Source organism: Choloepus didactylus, chromosome 6, assembly GCF_015220235.1.
Source record: "Choloepus didactylus isolate mChoDid1 chromosome 6, mChoDid1.pri, whole genome shotgun sequence".
Classification (NCBI taxonomy): Eukaryota; Metazoa; Chordata; class Mammalia; order Pilosa; family Megalonychidae; genus Choloepus; species Choloepus didactylus.
In genome coordinates this window covers 67,383,194-67,404,674 of record NC_051312.1, presented here as the reverse complement: position 1 = coordinate 67,404,674, position 21,481 = coordinate 67,383,194, and the positions used below count along the sequence as shown (strand labels likewise).

At 43.7% G+C, this 21,481-nt stretch overlaps 1 protein-coding gene across 1 annotated transcript in view; it reads left to right on the top strand.

Annotated features, from left to right (window-relative positions):
• The first annotated feature begins 11,789 nt into the window (after positions 1–11,789).
• Positions 11,790–21,481, top strand: part of SPON1 (spondin 1) — a 307,860-nt gene continuing 298,168 nt past the window's right edge. Inside the window, exon 1 of the mRNA XM_037839787.1 lies at positions 11,790–12,277. Coding sequence (XP_037695715.1) covers positions 12,040–12,277 — 238 coding nt within the window. The 5' untranslated portion in view covers positions 11,790–12,039. The remainder of the gene's footprint in view (positions 12,278–21,481) is intronic.

The following is a 21,481-nucleotide window of genomic DNA, read 5'->3' as shown; positions in this document are numbered from 1 at the left end:
TAGAGGAGTCATAAAAGGGCAAAAGGTTTGAACCAGATAGTCCTTTAGACTCCTTCCAATACAATGGCAGTCACTCATTCATTCATTCATTCTGCAGACACTTACTGAGCATCTACTATGTGCCAGCACTGTGAAAGGCACTAGGGATACAGAGTTAACAGTTCTATCTTTTAAGGACCATGGGATCATGTGAGAGACAATGAGATGTATATAGATGATTATCCCGTGTGATGAATGCCGTAAGAGGGTCATGCAGATGGACCCTGATGCACACAGGAGTGACAACCCTACCTGGGGCGGTCAGTGCAGGCTTCACAGAGGTGCCCTTTGAGCTGCATTTTCAAGGATAAGGAAGGGGGCTGATATCTGCATAAGAATCTTTCCAAAAGGTCAGCATCTGAGATGCCAGGACTTGTTTAGGAGAATGAAGGAACAGAGTCAAAAGTGAAATGTAATTTTAATGAGTTAATAGAGCCTGATGAATGAATGAACTTTGAATTCTGGCTCCTGTGCCACCGCATTAAAATGCACTGGGCCAAGAACTAAAGCTCATTTCACATTTAAAATTTCTCAAGAGGAAATCCAATCTACAGGCTCATTACAACCCTTCTCCCATCACAACAGCTTTCTGTGACCTCCTGACACAAACTTCTGCTCCAGACAAGGTGCCCCTTCACTACCGGGCCAGCTGTTCCAGGCTCCTAGAGCCACACTACTTAGGATTCCTCTTTCCCTCGTCTCCCCAAACCCTACCTTTCAGTTGAGTTCTACTGCCTCCCTGAATGCTTTGAATCATTCCAGCCTGCAGGGATTTCTCCCCTTTGGATTCTGAGAGTTACACAGAGACCATTTGTCTTTTTCCTTAATTGGCACCAAAATGTCTCTTGTAGATTCGCTTAGGCTCTCAAACAGATTGTGACCTTTAGCAAGTAAGTCACTAACCACTCTATGCCTCAGTTTACTCATCTGCAAAATGAGGATAATAAAGGTACCCAGATCACAGGCTGTGGTGAAGATTAAATGAATTCCTATGTGTGAAGCATTTAGCACATTGCCTGGTGCTTGCATGATACAACTGTTAGCTGTGATGATTGCAAGCCCTTTGTAGGTAGAAGGCATGCCTTCCTGTCCCTCTGGGCCCAGTAAAAGGCTCAGCAGTGTCAGTGTCACCACTATACAATAAAAGAGTAAATGCGTTTTATTCTTATTGCCTCTTGAATCTCAGACCAACAGACTTGGGTCCAGTTTTCTAAGACAAATGAGCTTGCAGGCTGAATTATGTTCTGGGGCATTAAAACAACAACAACTACAACAACAAAAACCAGGTTCTAGCTCTTTCGGCTGTATATTTGGAGTAACAGTTGCAAGGGAATTTATTTCAATCCACAATCCTATATGTAGACCTGTCACTTTGGCATTATATTTTCCAAATGGGGAAAGGTACAAACTTGGACGAGGGTTAATTGGAAGGCAAAGAAGCCCTTTTTTATTGCTGCACATGGACACTATATTACAGTAATAGGAGAGCAGGAGCAACTTTCTCTCTGCCTTCTGTTATATGTTTTCCTCTCCTTAATTCCGTTGTGCTCTTAATATCCTTTCTAGTCATTTCTATTTTTTCCCCTCATCATTTACAATTTTTTTTACTCCCTCCCTTCTCTCTCTTTTCTGCCTATCATCAGGCTGTAAGGACATAGGTCCATTTTCCTCTCTCAGGGTCTCCCTCCAGTTCTAGCCTTCTGTGTGAGCAGAGGAGCTGTGAGCTCACAAGCCCTACAAGCATCTCAAGACTGCAGGGACTTTCTAGGTTTCAGTATCTAGAATCCCATATCTTTGGCCCACTCTAGTACACCATTGTGAACACCCACGTATGTCACCTGCTGGGCCAGGTTGGCAACACAAAGAGATTATTCTTTTTCTATTAGTACCCTATCAAGGGTACATTTATCAAATTGGTCTGCTGGTTTAGAAATGAGAGTGCAAAACTGAAAGGAAAAATCACAGGGCAGATAGCCTTTGAGAGGATCTTAAAGTAAATGTTGGAGCACAATAGCTTACTCAAAACCTATTATCTTTGATGGTGCACTGGACATCTCTCTTGGAAAGACCCCTTAAATGTGACATATCCTGTCACAACTGAAGATACATCATCTTGTGCCACCTCTTCTTCTATTCCCACACACCCCATGACTTCTCTTCCTGAATTTATTTTCTCAGGTAAGTATGCTACCAGTAACTCCCCAGTAGCCCAAGTGACAAGTCTCAGAGCCATCCTTGACCCCGTACTCACCTCCTCCGCATTGTCATGCACTACATCCTCTTCACCCCATCTCCTAAACAACCCACTAATTTATCCTTCCTCTGTAGTCCTAGCCCCTGCCTTTCATCAGAACTGCTGTTAAAGCTTCTTAGTGTCTCTTCCTACCCCCAGATGCTCACTCAACAAAGCATCCTCTTACAGAGCTGCTAGAAAGGTCATTCTATTATGCCAAGAACAGATCCTGCTTTTTCACACCTCTGTGTCTTTGCACAAGCTGCTCCCTTTGACTAGAAAGCCCATTCCCCTTGTCAGAGTGGTGAGTTCTTAATCTTTCCCTCAAGAAGATGTCAAGTGCCTCTTCAAATGTTTCTCTTCCCTGGGCCCTCACCTCAAGAAAAATTAGTCACTCCCTTCTCTGTGTTCCCATAAGACTGGTATATGTGAGTCTTCATTTTAAAAGTATCTGCTTCATCCGTTTTCAGAGCTACTTGAAGGCAGGAATTGTCTTACTTATCTTTAATAATTAACCAAAGTTAATAACTCCTGGTTAAACAATAAATGCTCGTTGAATGAATGAAAGGCTTATTTTTTTAAAAATTCACTGAATGCCTACTTCATGCAAACAAATTATTCTAAGCACAATGACTTGGTTCTCAAAGAGCAAACAATCTAGTCTAAAACAAGACAAAGGAGGTGACTTCAAGGTGCCTGGGTACTTGCGAGTTCCTTTCTTAAAACTTTTGCATTTCAGTTTGTTGTCACCAGGTGGCAGTAGCGTGCCATAGCCTTTTGGTCCAAGCTACGCAGTTCCCAGAACTTCAAAAAGGTGGCTCTCCGTGGACAGATTGGATAAATTAACAAGGGATCCGCCGTGGGAATGTGGGCTGTATCTGGGTTCTATGTGTGGTTGGTCTTGCAAGGGCTTGCTCTTGGGAGGTGCCCACAGCTGCAGCTAATGTGCTATAATACATTCAGACACAGTGTTTTCCAATCCATGGACTGCAAGGTCTCCAGGCTGGGAACAGGGATCAACACTTTGGAAGTCCTCCCGCTGTGTGCTTCGCTTTAATTTCTCCTGGGGTGAGCCTCCATTCTGCTGTGCAGTGACAGGGCGCTTACTGACTGTTTTTATCTATTTTAATTCAGACGAAGGTTATGGCAATTAGGAAGTCTTAGGTAACCTGGAGCAGTTGCAATAGAGATATGAACTGAGCTCAACTGCACTGACTTAAGAAATGAATGGAAAAGGAGGGAGCTGAGGTAGAAAGTAAAGACAATTCTTTCAACAAGTTTGACCCTGAGCATAGTAAGAGAAGAGCTGGGGAGGGAGACAAGGTCAGTGACAGGTCCAGTCTCATGCCTATTGCCACCTGAGCACCTAGGCCACCTTCCCTCACAGGATGATGGGGACTTGCCCATGTCTGCAGGCTACAGACACAGAAGCCCTCTTGAAGGAAGCAGAAATACAAAAGGGAAAGAGGATAAGAGCTAGATGAGAGTTCAGCAGAAGGCAGGAAGAAACAAGGGCAAGAACACAGGTAGGGGATTAGCTTCGAAGAACTAAAGTATCAAAATACTTCTTCCTTTGAGGCAAGAAGTGAACTTGGGTTTTCCAAGAGTTTGGTTTAAAGGCGGAAGAGACAGGGATTTGAGGACGTTCATGCTTAATGTCTTCTCTCTAGGGGATGAAATGAGACTAGGTCACCTTTCAAGAGTGACACAGCAGACTTGAAAACAAGAGTGATACTGCGGACTTGAAAAGATGGCAAGGACCAGAAAGAGATAAAGCACCATGAAGGATGGGAAAGAAAATGGATTAGGAATAAATTTAAGAATTATAGTCAAGGACAGAATTCACGAGTTTGTAGTAGAGCAACTGATGGGGTTGTCAGCAATATTCAAAGTCTGGAATAGTTCCAGTTTGCTTGTTTGATCTAGGGTGGGGTGTTAGGGAGGATGCACAGAAATAAAAGAGGAAAACTAATCAAGAGTGCCTGTGAAGACGTGGTCTAAACGATTAAGCATGGTGCCCACAGTGGGTGGGAAAAGAATTGAGAATAACTTGGGTTGGGAAAATCAGAAGTGATTAAGTGGTTGTAGGCCTGAATAACACAGAAGGGTCAAGGCGAGGGGGTGAGGAAACGCGAAAGCTGGAAGAGGAATGAGAAAGGGCTGTTGGGAGCTTAAGATTACCAAGGTGATGACAGGCCTAGGGTGTTTTGTGGGGGAGGGCTGCCAATATGGAGGAAGGCCAAGTTCATTGGAGTAGAGGAGGGTAAAGAACTGGCTGAATCATCAGCTCAGGCTTTCCAGTCCCCTAGGTCTATAGCACAAGTCAGGACAAACAGGAAGCTGTGGAACCAGGTGCAGAGTCCTTTGTGGCTGCATGGGAGTGACCTGGAGGCTACAGATGATGAAGACAGGATTAGGGAGGATAAGGGAGTATAAATTGGGTGCTCTGAGCTTTAAAGTAAGAGGGGGTCTTGAAGGATATTGCAGAATGCTGATCTGGAGGTGGAATTGGGAACCAGGTAGGGGAAAGCTGACCCCAGCAATTTGCACTCCCCTTTTAAAACCGGAACAACTGCACTTGAATCATTCTACACATTGTGTTGCTGAGTAAGATTTCATTTGAGAGTGAGTTCTACTGTTTAAAGCTAGTTTAAAACCTTGCTTTTAGAGAAAGGTTATGGATGTAGAAAAAATTATTGGCAACAGACAGGGGTCTCTAGAGAGCAGAGGGAAGGGTAAAATTGAAGAGACCAAGGAAAGGTCTGGAGATATCAGGAGAATGAAGGAGATGAGGATGATGGGATGGGGGTTATGGGATGGACCCAATCAACTTCAGAATTCTAAATGCAATGCAATTATATATGATTTGGCCAATGCCTTTAATACAGCAGGTGCTGAAGAAATATTTTATTATGGATTAATAACTTTTGCTTAGATTTTCTTTACTTTTCATGTTCATTGTCTATAAATTAGTCTCCAAACCTACTGGCTTGCTGGTAGACAGCTTTCAGACTTTTGCTCCCTGACCAATTACAAATAGATTGTTCAATGCAATTTAACTTCATTGTCTACCTACTTTCTTTTATTAGAAATCTCTTGCCATAAAACTTCTGGTTTTAACTCTATGAGTTGGAGAAACAAAGACATAACATTTCTGGATTCTTATTCTAAATTAAGAAAATAAGAATAACAATAATAGCTAATATTCTCGGTGAATCACTTTTCAGTTTACAAATTATTTTCTCAATTAACCATTTATTTGTCAAAGCCATAGGAGGTAGGCAGGATGGGTATAACCATTCCCAATTTTGCACATAAGCCATTTAGACAGGTCCTATGACTTCACACAATCACTCAGCTTTACACAACTAAAGCATGGTGAAGCCGGGCTGGAACCCAAGCCCTTCAAGTCAGAATTACAAGCTGTAGAACAGTGGAACTTAGTTTGAGTTTGCTCCAAGTGCGAATTCACATCTGGGATGAAATTGTGGAATCTGTATTTGAAGCAAACATCTGATGCTGATGTTTCAATGACCACATTCAGAAAAATACTAATCTAGAAAATCTTTTTTCCTTTTTCTCTTAAAGGAAGGAAAAAAAAAAAAAAAAAGGAGGTAATCTTACCTCCTACCAATCAAAGGAACTTTTTTTCTTGGAGAAGTGGCGCCCCCAGCTCTTCTCTTCTGTGACCTACCCACACACACTGATAAAGTTAATTACCTGCCCTGGGTAAATGATCTTCCCTAGCAACACCCTAGCAACTAACATCAGCTCTGCCTTAGGCTGCAAAACTGGAGAGGGATTTCTTGAAGTCCAGTGTATCTTACAACAGAGCAAAACACCTGAACAGGAAATTAAACAGAAAGTAAACTGGATTCACTGGGAGAAGATGAGACAGAGACCCATGAAACAGTTAATGACAATCTACTGGAACTTAATAGTCAAAATAAGAAACCTTTTCTCCTCGTAAGTGCTATTGAAGCCCAGAGGGGGAGAGGCTGCAGGATCTCATGCCAACAGACAGGAGGAGGGAGGGCACTCTAGGCCATGGGAAAGCTACAAGCAAAGGTGCTGGGACAAGGCTGTAAGTGGAGGGTGCAGGAACCCAGCTGGGTGGGGCAAGGCAGGGCAGGCTGAGAGCTTACTCTGGGATCCATGACCCTGCAGGACCAGGCAGATACGAGACCAGGCTATGGAGCATCTTAAAGGTCACTTGAAGTTGGGTTGAGTCAGCGGGCACTGGGGGGCTGTTAAAGATTTTTTATTCATAAAACAAATACTTTTTAAGCCCCTTCTGTGAGCCAGGAAGTATAATATAAAGGGAGGATACAGTGGCGAACTACATGGACAGTCCCTACCCTTATGGGGCTTAAAATCGAGGGTGGAGACAGACATTGAACAAATAAAAGATTAAAGAGTAAACATATAAATAAATGTGTAATTATGAATCTCAAGAATGTTAAAAAAAAAAAAAGACACCAGATTTCCGGAGAACACATGTAAGAGAGGCAGGATCTATTCTGGGGAATCAGGGAAGTCTTCTCTGAGGAAACAGTTCTGCACTGAGATCTGAAGAAAGCATAGGAGTTGGCCAGGAAAGAGGTGGTAAGCGGAGGAGACTAAAGAGTAGTCAGGATTCCAGGCAGAGGGAACAGCACAGACAAACAAATAGTGGCTGGAGGGAGCCAAGGGAAATTCACAAGATGTGGATGGAGCCCATGAGAGAAGAAGCGGGTGGCCTGAGAAGCAGGGCCATGGAGGTCATGTCACAGGATTAAAAAAAAATATATCACTCGGGCTTCAACGAAGAGAACAGATTGGAGGGGAGCAAGGGTGGAGGAGAGCAGCAGTTAGGGGGCTGAGAGAGGATGACAACTCCAACAGAGGTTGTGGCAGAGGAGATGGAGAGAAGTAAGCAGAAGATTCAAGGGGTGGTTGGATGGTGAAGTCTATGACATAGTGATGGATCGGATGTGTGGATGAGAGCAGAGTTACCAAGTGACAGCAGGGCTGGTTGGAGAAATCTAGCTTGTGTAGGCAGATTAGAGCTTGCTGGGCTGGTTAGAGCCTGCTGTCATAGACCAGCTGTTGGAGGAACCCCATTCTGGCGTTGGTGAGGCCTGTTTTGAATCCTGGCTCTTTCCCTTATTAGCGATGGCACTCAGACAGGAAAATTACAGGCTCCTAATCTGGAAAATAGGAAAATGTGGGGAGGGGGGAGGTGTGTGATAGCGTCTCTAACCACACTTGGTTTTCCTAAGGCCTTTATATATGTGAGCACTTAGGACATTGTCAGTGTCCAATAAAAAATTAAACATTATGTGTCCGCCTGCTTCATGCCCACCCACCTCCATGTTAGATTTGGACATGTTGATTTAGATTTGATGAAAAGACATTCAAGAGCATATACTTGGGTTATTGGACATAAAATGATAAGCTCCATGAAGATAGGGATCACATTTTATTCATCTCTGTAGTTTCCCAACCTCTGAGATGAGATGGGACATCCTGTTACACACACTCTCACAAATCACTTATTTTAGTTTGTAGCATATACCACAATTATAATTTGAAAAGATTTGTATAACTCTATATTCAGTATTTGCCAGGCCAAGTGTTTTATATGCATTAGTACATTTAATTTTAGTAACCCCAAGAGGAAGGTTTTATGAGCAGCCTGCTTTTCTAGAGGAAGAAACGGAAGCTTCACGAGGTTAAATAACTTACCCAAGTCTCACAATGGGTAAGTGGCAGGACTGAGATTTGATTCAGGTCTCTCTGGAGGGACACACAGAAAGGGACCCCTGCACACCAGACCTTCTCCCAGCTGACCTTTAGGGTTGGTGACAGAGGCTCTGGGCTTTGCCCAGTGAGCTCCCAGGCTCTGTGCATCTCAGAATATGTTACTGGAGACCAAGAACCTTAACTAAAATCTAAGCTGAGAAAACACAGACTCTTCCTTGAACATTTCAAAACTCCTTTCCAGGGCTGCATGATGACTTTTGTGGGCCTTAGGCACTTTTGGCTCCATGCACTCCTTCCAAGTATTAAAAATTATATATTATGACTCTGTTGGTATAAAGACAAATATATTAATAATATTAAAACATTTTCTTTGACTTAATGTTTTCCTTCTGATTGTAAAAGAATGCCTTTTCTGGATGAGTAATAACATAAAGGCAAAAATATGAAAATAGATATAAATATTAGGGGGGGATAAGGGGTATGGGAAATTTTAGGTGTTCGTTTTTTATTTTTATTTTTTTCTTTATTTTGTATTAATGAAAATGTTCTAAGATTGACTGTGGCAATGTATGCACAACTATATGATGATATTGTGAGCCCTTGATTGTGTACTCTGGATGGATTATATGGTGTGTGAATATATCTCAATAAAATCACATTTTTTAAAAAAGAACTATACACCTTGATCAAGCGGGATTTATCCCAGGTATGCAAAGGTGGTTCAACACAGGAAAATCAATGTATTACACCACATTAATGAATCAAAGGAGAAGAACCACAGAATCATCTTGAATGCAGAAAAAGCATCTGACAAAATCCAACAACTTTTCTTGAAAAAATACTGTGAAAGATAAGATTGTAGGAAACTTTCTCAACATGATAAAGGGCATTTTTTTTAAAAAAAAATCCACAGCTAACATCATACTCAATGGTGAGAGACTTAAAGCCTTCCCTCTAAGATTGGGAACCAGACAAGGATGCCCACTGTCAACACTGTTATTCAATATTGTGCTAGAAGTTCTAGCTAGAGCAATTAGGCAAGAAAAAGAAATAAAAGGCATCGAAATTGGAAAGCAAAAAGTGAAACTTTCACTATTTGTAGACAATAAGATCCTATACCTGGAAAATACTGTAAAATCTACAATAAATGAATTCAGCAAAGTGGCAGAATACAATATTAACATGCAAAACTTCCTAGTGTTTCTATACACTAGAAATGAGCAAGCTGAGGAGGAAATCAAGAAAAATATTCCATTTATAATAGCAATGAAAATAATCAAATACCTAAGAATAAACTTAACTAAGGATGTAAAGGACCTATTTCAGAAAACTACAAAGCATGGCTAAAAGAAATCAAAGAAGACCTAAATAAATGGAAGGACAGTCTGTGTTCATGGATTGGAAGACTAAATATTGTTAAGATGTCAAGTCTACCCAAATTGATGTACAGATTCAACACAATCCCAATCAAAAGTCCAACAGCCTACTTTGCAGAATTGGAAAAGCCAATTACCACATTTCTTTGGAAGGTTAAGGGGTCCCAAATAGCCACAAACATCTTGAAAAAGAAGAACAAAGTTGGGGGATGCATGCTTCCTGACTTTGAAGCATATTACAAAACTACAGAGATAAAAGCAGTGTGGTATTGGGATAAAGAGAGACATACTGACCAATGAAATTGAATTGAGAATTCAGAAATAGACCCTCACATCTACAGCCAATTGATTTTTGACAAGGCTGCCAAATCTACCCAACTGGGACAAAGCAGTCTCTTCAACAAACAGTGCTGGGCGAACTGGATATCCATATTCAAAAGAATGAAAGAACTCTTATCTTACATCTTATACAAAAATTAACTTAAAATGGATTGAAGACCTAAATATAAAAGACAGAACCATAAAACTCTCAGAAGAAAATGTAGGAAAGCGTCTTCAAGATCTTGCGGTAGGAGGTGGTTTCTAAGACCTTGCATCCAAAGCACAAGCCACAGAAGAAAAAAAATAGATAAATGGGACCTCAAAACTGAATAGTTTTATGCTTCAAAGGACTTTGTCAAGAGGATGAAAAGACAACAGCCTCAATGGGAGAAAGTGTTTAGAAACCACATATCTGATAAGGGTTTAATATCCAAGATATGTAAAGAGATCCTACAACTCAACAATAAAAAGACAAAAAACTCAGTTAGAAACTTGACAAAAGACATGAATAGACATTTTTCCAAAGAGGATATAAAATGTCTAAAAAGCGATACCCAACATCACTAGCTAATAGGGAAATGCAAATTAAAACTACAATGAGGTATCATTTCACACTTACGAGAATGGCCACTTAAAAAAAAAAAAACAACAGAAAACTGAAAGTGTTAGAGAAGATGTGGAGAAATAGGAAACAGTTATTCACTGTTGGTGGAAATGTAGAATGGTGCAGCCACTGTGGAAGACAGTTTGGCAGTTTTTCAGGAAGCTAAGTATAGAACTACCACATGATCCAGCAATCCCACTACCAGGTATATACTCAGAACAACTGAAAGCAAGGGGATGAACAGACATTTGCACACCAGTGTTCACAATGGCATTATTTACAATTGCCAAAAGATGGAAACAATTCAGGTGCCAATCAACTAATGAATGGATAAACAAAATGTAGTATATTCATATGATGGAATATTATGCAGCTGTAAGAGGAAATGAAATCATGACATATATCACTACATGGGTGAACCTTGAGGACATTATGGTGAATGAAATGTCAGACACAAAAGGACAAATATTGTATAACCTCACTAATATGAACTAAGTATAACTAGGAAACTCATGGTATTAATATCTAGAGCATAGGTCACCAGATGATAGAATGAGGGCAGAAAATGGGGAGCTGATGCTTAATTTGTGCAGAATGTGTAATAAGTTTGATTATAAATGTTTGGAAATGGATGGAGGTGATGGAGGCACATTATACTGAGTGTAACTAACAGTGACGATATTTGGGTACAATTTGGTTGAAAGGGAGAGTGTAGTGTGGTGTATGTCACTAGAAGGAAAGCTGCGGATGAAACATGGGACTGTATAATATAATGAACCCTCTTCAGGGTGAAAATGTTCTAGAATTGATTGTGGTATGTATGTACAGCTCTGTGAATATACTAGAAGACAATGATTATATACTTTAGATGGGTTGTATGGTATGTGAATTTATCTCAATAAAACTGCTTTAAAGAGAAAAGAACTCCCTTCCAGGGCCCTACAAGTATTGTGGGCCTAGGCACTGTACCTACTGGGCTTAACGGGCCTAAAGGACATTCCCATCTGCTCCTTTCTCATCTTCCAGTCTGACCCGTTTCAACAGGGCCGTGGGAAGAACAATGCAGACGCACAGTCATGGCATCTAACCGTGCCTTGGCTGTTTGGCGGCAAGCCTCAGTCTGCTCGTTTATAAAATGAACAAAAGTAACGTTAGCTGTGTAAGGTGACAGTTTGGAGAAGGTGAGCAGATACCCTAAGTAAATCGCCCAGCATATTGCTAGGCACAGAGTATCTGTGCAATCAGAGTTAGTTCTCAGAGCCTCCCTCTTCACAGACTGGGTCATCAGCTTAGCCGGGGTTGGGGCAGAAGCCTCCCTAGAGGTGGGACAGAACCCGTTGTGTCCCTGTGCCCTACGATCTCCTCGCCAGACCCTGAAAATCCAACGTAGCAAAATAAATACGGCCGCACCGCTAATCGCCAGCTCAAAAACAAAACAGCGCTGCGCTCCGGGATCTGGGCAAAATCAGCCCTCCCTCCTCCTCCTTCGCCGCCGCCCTCCCTTCCTCGCGCTGCTGGGTCGCTCGGCTCAGCACAGCGCAGCGCAGCGCAGCTCGGCAGCTGCCAACCGAGGCGGGCACGGTGTCGGAGTCTCCAGAGTCGCTCCGAGCTCCCGCTCACCGCCCGGGCTCCGCCAGGTCTTGTCTCGGCGGGGACCCCTTCGGGCAGGAGCAGCGTGGCAAAGGCCGGGGGCCGCGGAACAAAGTTGAGGGCCCGCGAGAATGAGGCAGTCCTCGGCGCCGCTGAGGCTGAGCCGGAGTCCGGCGTTGCTGGCCCTGGCGCTGCCCCTGGCCGCGGCGCTGGCCTTCCCCGACGAGACCCTGGAAAAAGTGCCTAAGTCGGAGGGTTACTGCAGCCGCATCCTGCGCGCCCAAGGAACACGGCGCGAAGGCTACACCGAGTTCAGCCTCCGTGTGGAGGGCGACCCCGACTTCTACAAGCCGGGAACCAACTACCGCGGTAAGTGGCCGAGCGTAGCACTGGGGGCGCGGGACCCGGTCACCGTAGGGCGCCGACCGCGCGGTGCCGGAGGAGGGCGCACGGTCCCCGAGCGCACGGTGCCGGCGCATCCGGGCTAGAGCCCTGCTGTCCTGGCTGACCTCAGCCTTTTTCTCTTCAAGCTCGGCGCGAATTCCGAGCTGGTGTCCCAGGCCGTCGTGGGGGCCGCAATCAGGCGAGGCAGCCCAGATCTGTGACGCGTGGTCCCCAGGCGTGGATTTTCGTGAAGCGACACGTCAAGCAACCCTGGCGAAATGGGAACTCGGCTTCCCCTCTGGCCGACTCTAAGAGGGTAGTAGATCCGCCTTCCTCCCGACCTGTCTCTGGGGTGGAGGGGTCCCAGGCAAGGCAGGGATTCCCGGCTCCCCAGTCTCTTCCCTAAAAAAGAGGGTACCGGCTTCTCGCAGACCAGCCCCGGTAGCCCCGGTAGAGACTGTCACTCCGGCTTCCCTGGACAACGACTTCTTCAACTGGTTCCGAGGCGTGGGGAAGGAGGTGGAAGAAGGAAGAGTCTGAAGCTCCTTGGAAATGTCCCTGGAAAGGAACCCAAATTATTCTCTGATGGTTCCAGGCGAGGGAGAGGACCCTGGATTTCCAGGACGGGTTTGCCAAAGCTCTGTGCAGGCTCCCAGAGAGGAGGGGTACCGGATGAAGACGGAAAGGGAAACCCGAATTCCCTAGGTTACCTGAAGGCCGGGGTCCTTGGTTTCCACAGCCCGGAGGCTTCGCGCTCCAGGGCTGCTCCCCTGAGCGCAGGGTATCCGGAGCGCAATCAGGGTGTCGAGCAGGTGAGCGCCTTCTGGGCAGGACAGGGTAGCCTGACTGGCACTGACTTAAGATCCCTCACTCCACTCCCACTATCCACTGCCTCTCTCTTCGGCCCAGTCATCTCCTCAGACATCTTTTCCCAATACAGCTTCCGCCGCTTTCCGGGTGGGAAACTGGACAATCCAGCAGGGAAGAAGCCTGCCTGGCCTCATCAGGGCCCCGCGGGCGTGAGTGACAGGGCGCCCTTCACTCCCCGGTCCCTTCATAAATCAGCTCCGGGGCCAAGCAGGGAAGAGCGGGCCGCCTCCGCGAGTTTGGGGCACCTGGTGGAGCAAATAGGCTCACAGCTGCCGCCCTTCCATCCCTGCCTTCCACGGTCTCAGTGTCGCGAGAGGAAGCCCTGAGAAAAACACAGGAGAAAGTTTGGGGTGTTGTCTGCGGGCGCCGCGACCAGAACCCGGGGCCCTACTTGTCAGAATGTTTCTCCCATTTTCCCGGGTTCGTGCCCCGGCTTTCTCCACCTGAAGCTATATGGAGCCCTTGGCACTTTGGCGCGCTCAGCACTTGGCGAGGCGCAGTTCAGACCCGGGGCCCGAGTCCGCAGGATCCAGGGTACTCCCAGAAGACGCTGGGCGGAGAGCAACCCCACCAATCCCGGGGAGAGCCGGCGGGTTGGCCTAGCGACTCGAGCGAGTCGAACCAAAGTCCAACGACAGCCATCCCATCGGCGGAGCCCGGAGGCGCCCGGTCCTTCCCCTGGACTCCAGGGAAGCGGGCGTAACTTCACCGGCTGCTCCAGTCCTCTTCAAAACGGAGGACCTGGGTTCGCTGGGGGAATTGTCCCAGCTCCAGGTGGTGAAGAAAGAGGTGGTGGCTCTGAAGTCAAACAAACCTTGAGTTTAGTAGCTGTGCGACCTTGTGCCGGTCCTTTAATTTCTCTGAACCTATTTCCCAACTGTGTATCTATATTCCAATCTCTCTGGGTAGCTAGAGGAGTAAATCAGTTGACAAAGGTGAGTGTGCTTGAACTACATACAACAGGTCCCCAATACATGTTAGATGGATAGAAGGCCTTACTGTTTTAATAATGGAGGTTGAGATGGTCAGTTGTTTTGTTGTTAGTTGTGTGTGTGTTTAAACTAGGTTTCCTCAGCACTCCTCCAGTCCAGTCTGCCAGTGAATGGCCATTATTTGTGTCCTCGGGAATGAATCGAATGAATGAATGAATGAATGAATGAATGAGTGATTTCTCCATACTAGAAGCCTCTCCTAAGAGGGATCCTAATTTAAACCCTGGGGAATTTTTAGGTGACTTGGGCTGTTTTGGAGCCCAGACCAAGTGTCCCACCAGGCATCTCTTCCCATTCTAATCCTTCATGTTTGGAAAAACACTGACAGAGGTGGTCTTAGAGCTGGGAAGTGGGAGGGAGAGGACACCGAGCATGAAGATGTCCAGAGGTTCTATGACTACCTAAGGGTCAGCCGCTAGTTGGTGGGGGAGCGCTGGCTCAGGCTGGGCTTTCACTTCCAGCCTAAACTGTGACCCTTCTTGAACTGTGAGGCCCCACTCACACTGTAGGCAAATAATCTTTTCTCTTTGCTAGTGGTCAGGAGTTCTGAAAGAAGGATTTTGCATAAACCATGCTGAGGCCTTCTGAGTAAATACTCTGCGATTAGCAAACTGAATCCACTACTCAAAGATAGGAAGAAAGGGGCACTGGCCTGGTTTGTGACATTTTCTGCCAGCTATACTTTCTTGGATTAATTATGTTACAAGGAAATCTAATGCATTCTGCTCAGTGTATTGACTTGAGGCTGTGGAAGTTAACATTCCCCCAGTGTTCTATTTGCTTTCTTATTTTTTCCTGAATTAAGGTCTCACATGATCCCGGGGATCAATGGCTTGTTTTCCTGCCTCGAATTTTTCCCTGATGCTATAATTGTCCCCAGGATTCCAGTTTATTCCTAAACAGCTTCTGCTCTCTGTGTCCAACCCCTGTTCCAATACATCCTTTTGTTATTCTGGGCTGAAATAAAATAATAATCATCAGTTTAAAGAAAATACTGAAACATGGGGGTTCTTCCCCATAGTCTGGGTGCAAATGAAATTATTATTCAGCCTTTTCCAAGAGACTTCTCCCTCTCTCCCACCACTTCTCTCTTCTTTCTCTCCCTTTGTTCCTCCCCAACCCTCCAGCCCTGCAGTAATTGTGTTTTAAAAGCTCTGAAAGGGCTGCTGTGTTTCTGACCATGGCCTCCTTTGAAAAGGAGTGATTAAAAATAACAAGCCAAGGATCCTCAAGGGGCTTCCTTTATAGGAGGACAATTTGTAGGACCAGCCTTTCCCAGATCACACTTTCAAGCCAAATAGAAGAAAATCAGCTGAAATGTTCAAGAACTGATTGAAAATAAAAGAGGCTTTTTTTTTTTTTTTTCTTCCTGGCCTGGCCAAAGATCTGTTTATTAGGGAAATAAAGTCAGGCCCTGACTAATGAGAGTAACTTTTCCTAGATGCTCTTTAAAGAGAAACATTAGAGGAATTTGATGAGAAAAAACCTTCCAGGTAAGATTTCAAAAGCTCAACCAACTTCTGTCATAACTGGGGGATTTATTTTGTCCTGGGAATTTTGGAGCCCTCCAAAGCTGCTCTGCCTTCTCTTTCTTTGTCCCACTTTGGAACACTGCCCACAGTAGTAGGTGGCTCAGCCAGGTGGAATGAGCACAGGCTTCAGTGGTAGATGGGTCAGTTTCAATTCTTGCTGCATCACATATTCACTGAGTGACCTCAAGTTAAGCCATTTCACCTCTTGGAGCCAAAATTCCTCCATCTGTAAAATGAGGGTGGGGGTAGTAATAATCTCTTTTTTAAAAATTTTAAAATTCAGCTTTACTGTGAAGATTAAAGATGATCCATGCCAAAAGAGACTGCCACACAGGTGTATGTGTATGTGTGTATATAAATATATCATCATATATATGATGATTATTTCGGAAATAGGAAATTTCTTGGCAGGGAAGCACTAGATCACACATTGCGTTAAGTACTTCCTACTCATTTCACTTATTCCTTACAGAACTTTGAGGCAAGTTATTCATATTCATATTGCAAGTTATTCATGCAAGTCCTTACAGTCAAGGACACTAAGTCTCAGGGAAGTTTAGTAACTTGCCTGTGGTCACAGTTATAATCAGTGGAGTCAGGATACAATCCTCAGGTCTGACTTCTAAATCAGTACTCTTAAGTGGTCTTCTATATCGACTGATTAAAATGAGTTGGAATAGAATGAGTTCACTCAGCTACACTCAGCTTCTGAATGGTGAGTCTTTGTTGGAAGAAAACAGTAACATCAAATCAAGATAACTGAGACACATGGTAATGCAAAGTAATAAAGTGACGGATCTTTATATTTGCTTTATTCTTTTTATAGACTTCAGTATTGCATTTCCCGATAAACCAGTGGAGTAATTTAGAAACATGCAGAACCTTGTTAGTTTGTGGGAGAATAGAAATGAATTGGATAGAAAAAGAAACTAACTTGACTATTCCTTTATTTTTACATACACAGATTATATTACCATATCTGTAAAAATATATGTTTGATCTTAGAAATTTGAGCTGAGTGAGGTTTTAAAAATAAGCTATTTCTTATATACGGTGTTTTACAAAATTAAGTACTGCTGATAATACTGTAATTAATTGTAAATTGCCTTTACCGCTTCTCTCTTCTTGCACTCTCCTCCTTGTTAACTATGTATTTTATTTTTTAACCTTTCCTCCTTTTTAATAAGTATTTTTTCAAATTGATGATAAAAATTAAAAGATGCACAGAAAGCTAAATACTAATTATTATGGAGATGATTTATTGCTTTGAGTTTCACTAAATTAAAAAAAGCAAACATTCAAAAATGAATGAATCATCAAATTGAAATTTTTCAAGGTTTAACACTTGAGTCCTTCCCCATACACATTTTGGCAACCATGTCATACCCCTGTATTGCATTGTAGAAGCTAATACACACACACACGTACAAACCTCACAGTTATTGTTGTTCCATTGCAGGCTATAATTGCTGATATGTTCACAAACATGGCCTGACAGATCAAGACCTTTTCACTATCACACTATATGTTTGCTTGTTATACAGAATGTCAGATGTAGGTTAGTTTCAATTTCTGTGGGGAGATCCAAAATACAGTGTTTCAAACAAGAGGTAAATGGGAGGGCCAAGATGAGGGGCAGCTTTGCTCCACAAGGTCATCCAGGGTGACCTTGTAATGGTTGGAGAGGACATAGACAGACTCACAGGATGGAAGGAGATAAGCAGAGATTTGAATGATGATACCAGAAACCAAGGAATGCCAGGAGCCCCCAGAAGCTAGGAAGAGGCAAGAAAGGATCCTTGCCCCCCTCTTTGATTACAGGCTTCTAACCTCCAGAACTGTGAAAGAGTACATCTGTTGGTTAAAGCCACCAAGATTGGGGTAATTTGTTACGGCAGCCCTAGGAACTAGTATCTGTTTTGAACATTTCTATTGGACACCTCTTAACAATAAATTGTTAAAATTAATTTCACCTGGACTGAACTAATTTCTATTGGACAACAGTCTTCTAGGGTGTTGTTTGTATCAGCATGGTTATAGCTGTCTCACTACCACAATGGCTGAGTTCCAGTCTGTTTGGGGGTGGATATCACATGGTGAGAATTTCGTCACATGGCTACATCTAACTGCAAGGGGGGTTGGGAAATATCTCATTTAGCTTGGCAGCTGCATGTCTAGCTAAAACTTGAGGGAGGTATTTATTTTCCAACAGCATGAAAGAGAAAATGGATTTGAGGGGGGCAGCTAGCAGTCTTTGCTACAGGTTCTAATGCATGTGAAAACACAGTATGTCCTGTTATCTCAGTGAAATGTTATCTGGGTGGGCCTCCTCAGTAGCATGTGGTCTTTATATTCCTGATAAATTAATCAATAGAGAAAAGAGTCTTGATTTGTGTGTGTGTGTGTGTGTGTGTGTGTGTGTATGTCAGAGTGGCCTGTTCTCATTCTCTCCTTCAAAGGAAAAAGGAAATAAGGAAAGAAAGGAAGGGAAAGAAGAGGGGAAAGAGGGACAGAGGAGAGGGGAGGAAAGGGGAAGAGAGGAAAGGAAATGAAAAACCTATGGGTATCCATTCAGAATGAAAATGAAAGAAATAATTTGATACCGTGGAGTCCCATCTAACTTGAGGATTAGATTCAAAAGGCATCATAGAAAGCAAAAATCACATAAGTCAAAATTATTCCTTGAAAATCCTCTGAAATTGTACATTAAATACAACACAGATATTAGATTTATGTGCCTTTCTAGATACTCTTGGTGGGGGAATAGAAAGAGATTGCCATTTCTCAGTAAGTCCAGAACTTCCAGTTTTCACCCCAGCCCTGGAAGAAATCAGTGTTCCCTCAGTTGAGTACCAGATAAAACAATCAGTTTGCTCAATCCTTAAACAACAAAACAACAGGTGCCAAATACTCACTATATCATGATGGATTGAGGGAACTGCGGGTCTCATCTCATGCTTAGTCAGGCACATACATGTATGGAATGGAGTAGAAATTCCCCTGATTATTTAAAGTATAATTTTCTCTCTCTCTCTTTTTCTCCAAATGCACCAAATGCATCTCTCCTGGAGCACCTATGGTGACAGGGAGCTCACTACCTCACATAAAAGCCTTTTGTGTTGCTGGCCAGCTCTTGCTGGCATAAAATTTCCCGTTTTTATAGGGTGCCTTTGCTGGGCTGGTATTGAGACTATAGGACAGGATAAGGAGTTGGGAGACACCACCAGAAGTCATTTGTGACTGCTATGTAGACAAGGCTTTCAACTTTCACAGAATGTTCAAAACTGTCATAGAAGGTTCAGAGAAACCTAAACAGGGACCTGCCCATATCTCTTGATTCGCTTGAGGCCCTGGAGACCCATGGGAAACAATTTGAACCATATCTACAATTGGCAAATATGTCTCATGGGTTGGGTGAAGTAGGGGAGGGGCAGGGAATGGTTCTGAGAACAGGTCACCATGTGTGGGATGGAAGTGTGGGAAGGTGGACAGACTCAGAAACAGGACGAAAGAATTGAAGACAATGGTAACTCTAGGTGCTGTGTGGGGAGCTCTTTTGGTGCTTTTCGTCTTTGTCTTCTCTTCCTCATCCTCCTCCTTCTCCACCACCACCACCACCATCACCTCCTCCTCCCCTGTGTTGTCCTCCTCCTCCTGTTTCTTCTTCTTCACACTCTTCTGCTGTCACAGTAACAAGGCTGCCCTGTGAATTTCCCAAATGCACCAAGTTCATTCCCACCTCAGGGCCTTTGTGCTTGTGCTTCTCCATGCCTGGAATGCTCTTCCCAGATCTTTGCTTTGCAAAGACTTCTTGTCTTTTCAGTCACAGCTCAGACATTAATTCTTTTAAAGAAGTTTCTCTAACCACCAATTTAGGCTTCCCATCACTTTAGCCTGCTTCATTTTCTTCATAGTTGTTCCAGTTTGCTAATGCTGCTGTTATGCAAAATACCAGAGATGGCTTCGCTTTTATAAAGGGGGTTTATTTGGTTACAAATTTACAGTCTGAAGGCCATAAAAATGTCCAAATTAAGGCATCAACATGAGTTGACCTTCACTGAAGGAAGGCCAATGGCATCCAGAAAACCTGTTAGCTGGGAAGGCATGTGGCTGGTGTCTGCTGATCCTGGGTTGTGTTCCAGCTCTCTCAGCTCTTGTTCATTCTTCAAAATGTTGCTCTTGGGGTGTTTTGTCCTCTCTTAGCTTCTTGGGAACAAACACTGGGCTAGCATCTCCAAAATGTCAGCGAAAATCTGCTTTCAAAATGTCTCTCTTGGCTGCTCTAAGGTCCTTCTCTTTGTGAGCTCTTTTATAGGACTTCAGTGATTAAATCAAGACCCATGCTGAATGGGCGGGGTCCTTATCTCCATGGAAACAATTTAATCAAATGTTTCACCCACAGTTTCACAGATTGTTTCACATCTCCATGGGAAAAATCAAAGGATTCCAACCTAATCAACACTAATACATCTGCCCCCACAAGATTGCATTAAAGAACATGGTGTTTTGGGGGACATAATACACCCAAACCAACACAATAGTCCTGAACCCTTCTTTGGAATTATCTTGTTTATCATCTGCCTCCTGCAGCTAGAACACAAGCTTTATGAGAGCAAGGACCTTATCTGCCCTTTTCTATCCAGTGCTCAGAACAGTGCCCAAACATAATAGGCACCAAATAACTATTGGTTGAAAAAATTAATATATTATTTAAACCCCAAGAGACCCTGATGTGAGATCTCTCTCTAAGAAAGCTGGATGGAAAAAGGGTAAAGTGTTTCTCTCTCAGAGGTGAGCACCAGAGAATGGGAGGCAGAAAGCAACAAGCTCTGAGTGGTGGCAACAGAAAGGATGCCCAGTGCCCTGGGGGCATTGGCTGGAGACAAAGCATGCAGGTGGTCTGGGTCCAGGGTGAAGACTGTTGGGAGGGAAGAGATCAGCAGTTGTGCGTATGATGGGAAGGACAAACATCAATGGTTCTGAGGTACAGAGAAGAACAACAGCAAACAAAAGAGCAAAAGGAAAAGGCCTGCCAACTTCAGACACTGGCTCTGATTATGTGGGGAAGTAGGGCAGATGTTCTACCCTCATCTGGTAACATTGTTTATCCATCTGACCCAGGCACCAATTATTAAAGTGACTTTAATGGAACCAATGCTTTGTGGGGTCATTTATGGTAGTTCCCTAACCTAGCAATGTGTGTTGGTTGGGTTCATGTGTCAACTTGGCCAGGTGATAGTGCCCAGTTGTCTGGTCAAGCAAGCACTGGCCTGTTACTGCAAAGACATTTCATGGCTGGCTGATAAACTAGAAGACTGGTTTATTAAATCATTAGTCAACTGATTGCATCTGTGGTTGATTACATCTATGATCAACTAAGGGAGTGTCTTCCACAATGAGAGCATCCAGTCAGTTGGATTTAATCCAATCAGACTTTTAAGGTAGAAGAGAGAACTATTATTTCTTCTTCAGCCAGCCAGCCTCTCCTGGGGAAAAGACCCCCATGAAAGTTGTCAGCTTGCAGCCTGCCCTATGGAATTTGAGCTTGTGCATCCTGCCCTATGCAATTTGGACTCAGGCATCCACACAGTTGTGTGAGACACTTTCATAAAATCTCATATTTACAGTTATCTCCTGTTGGTTCTGTTTCCCTAGAGAACCCTGACTAATACACTTGGAGACCTTTTGAAAAAAAGTGGCTCCCTGGGCCTCACCCTGACAAAGGGCTGGATTCTAGGAATCTATATTCTTTCTTTTTTTTCCTTTAAATCAAAATAGTGAGGCACAAAGAGAAG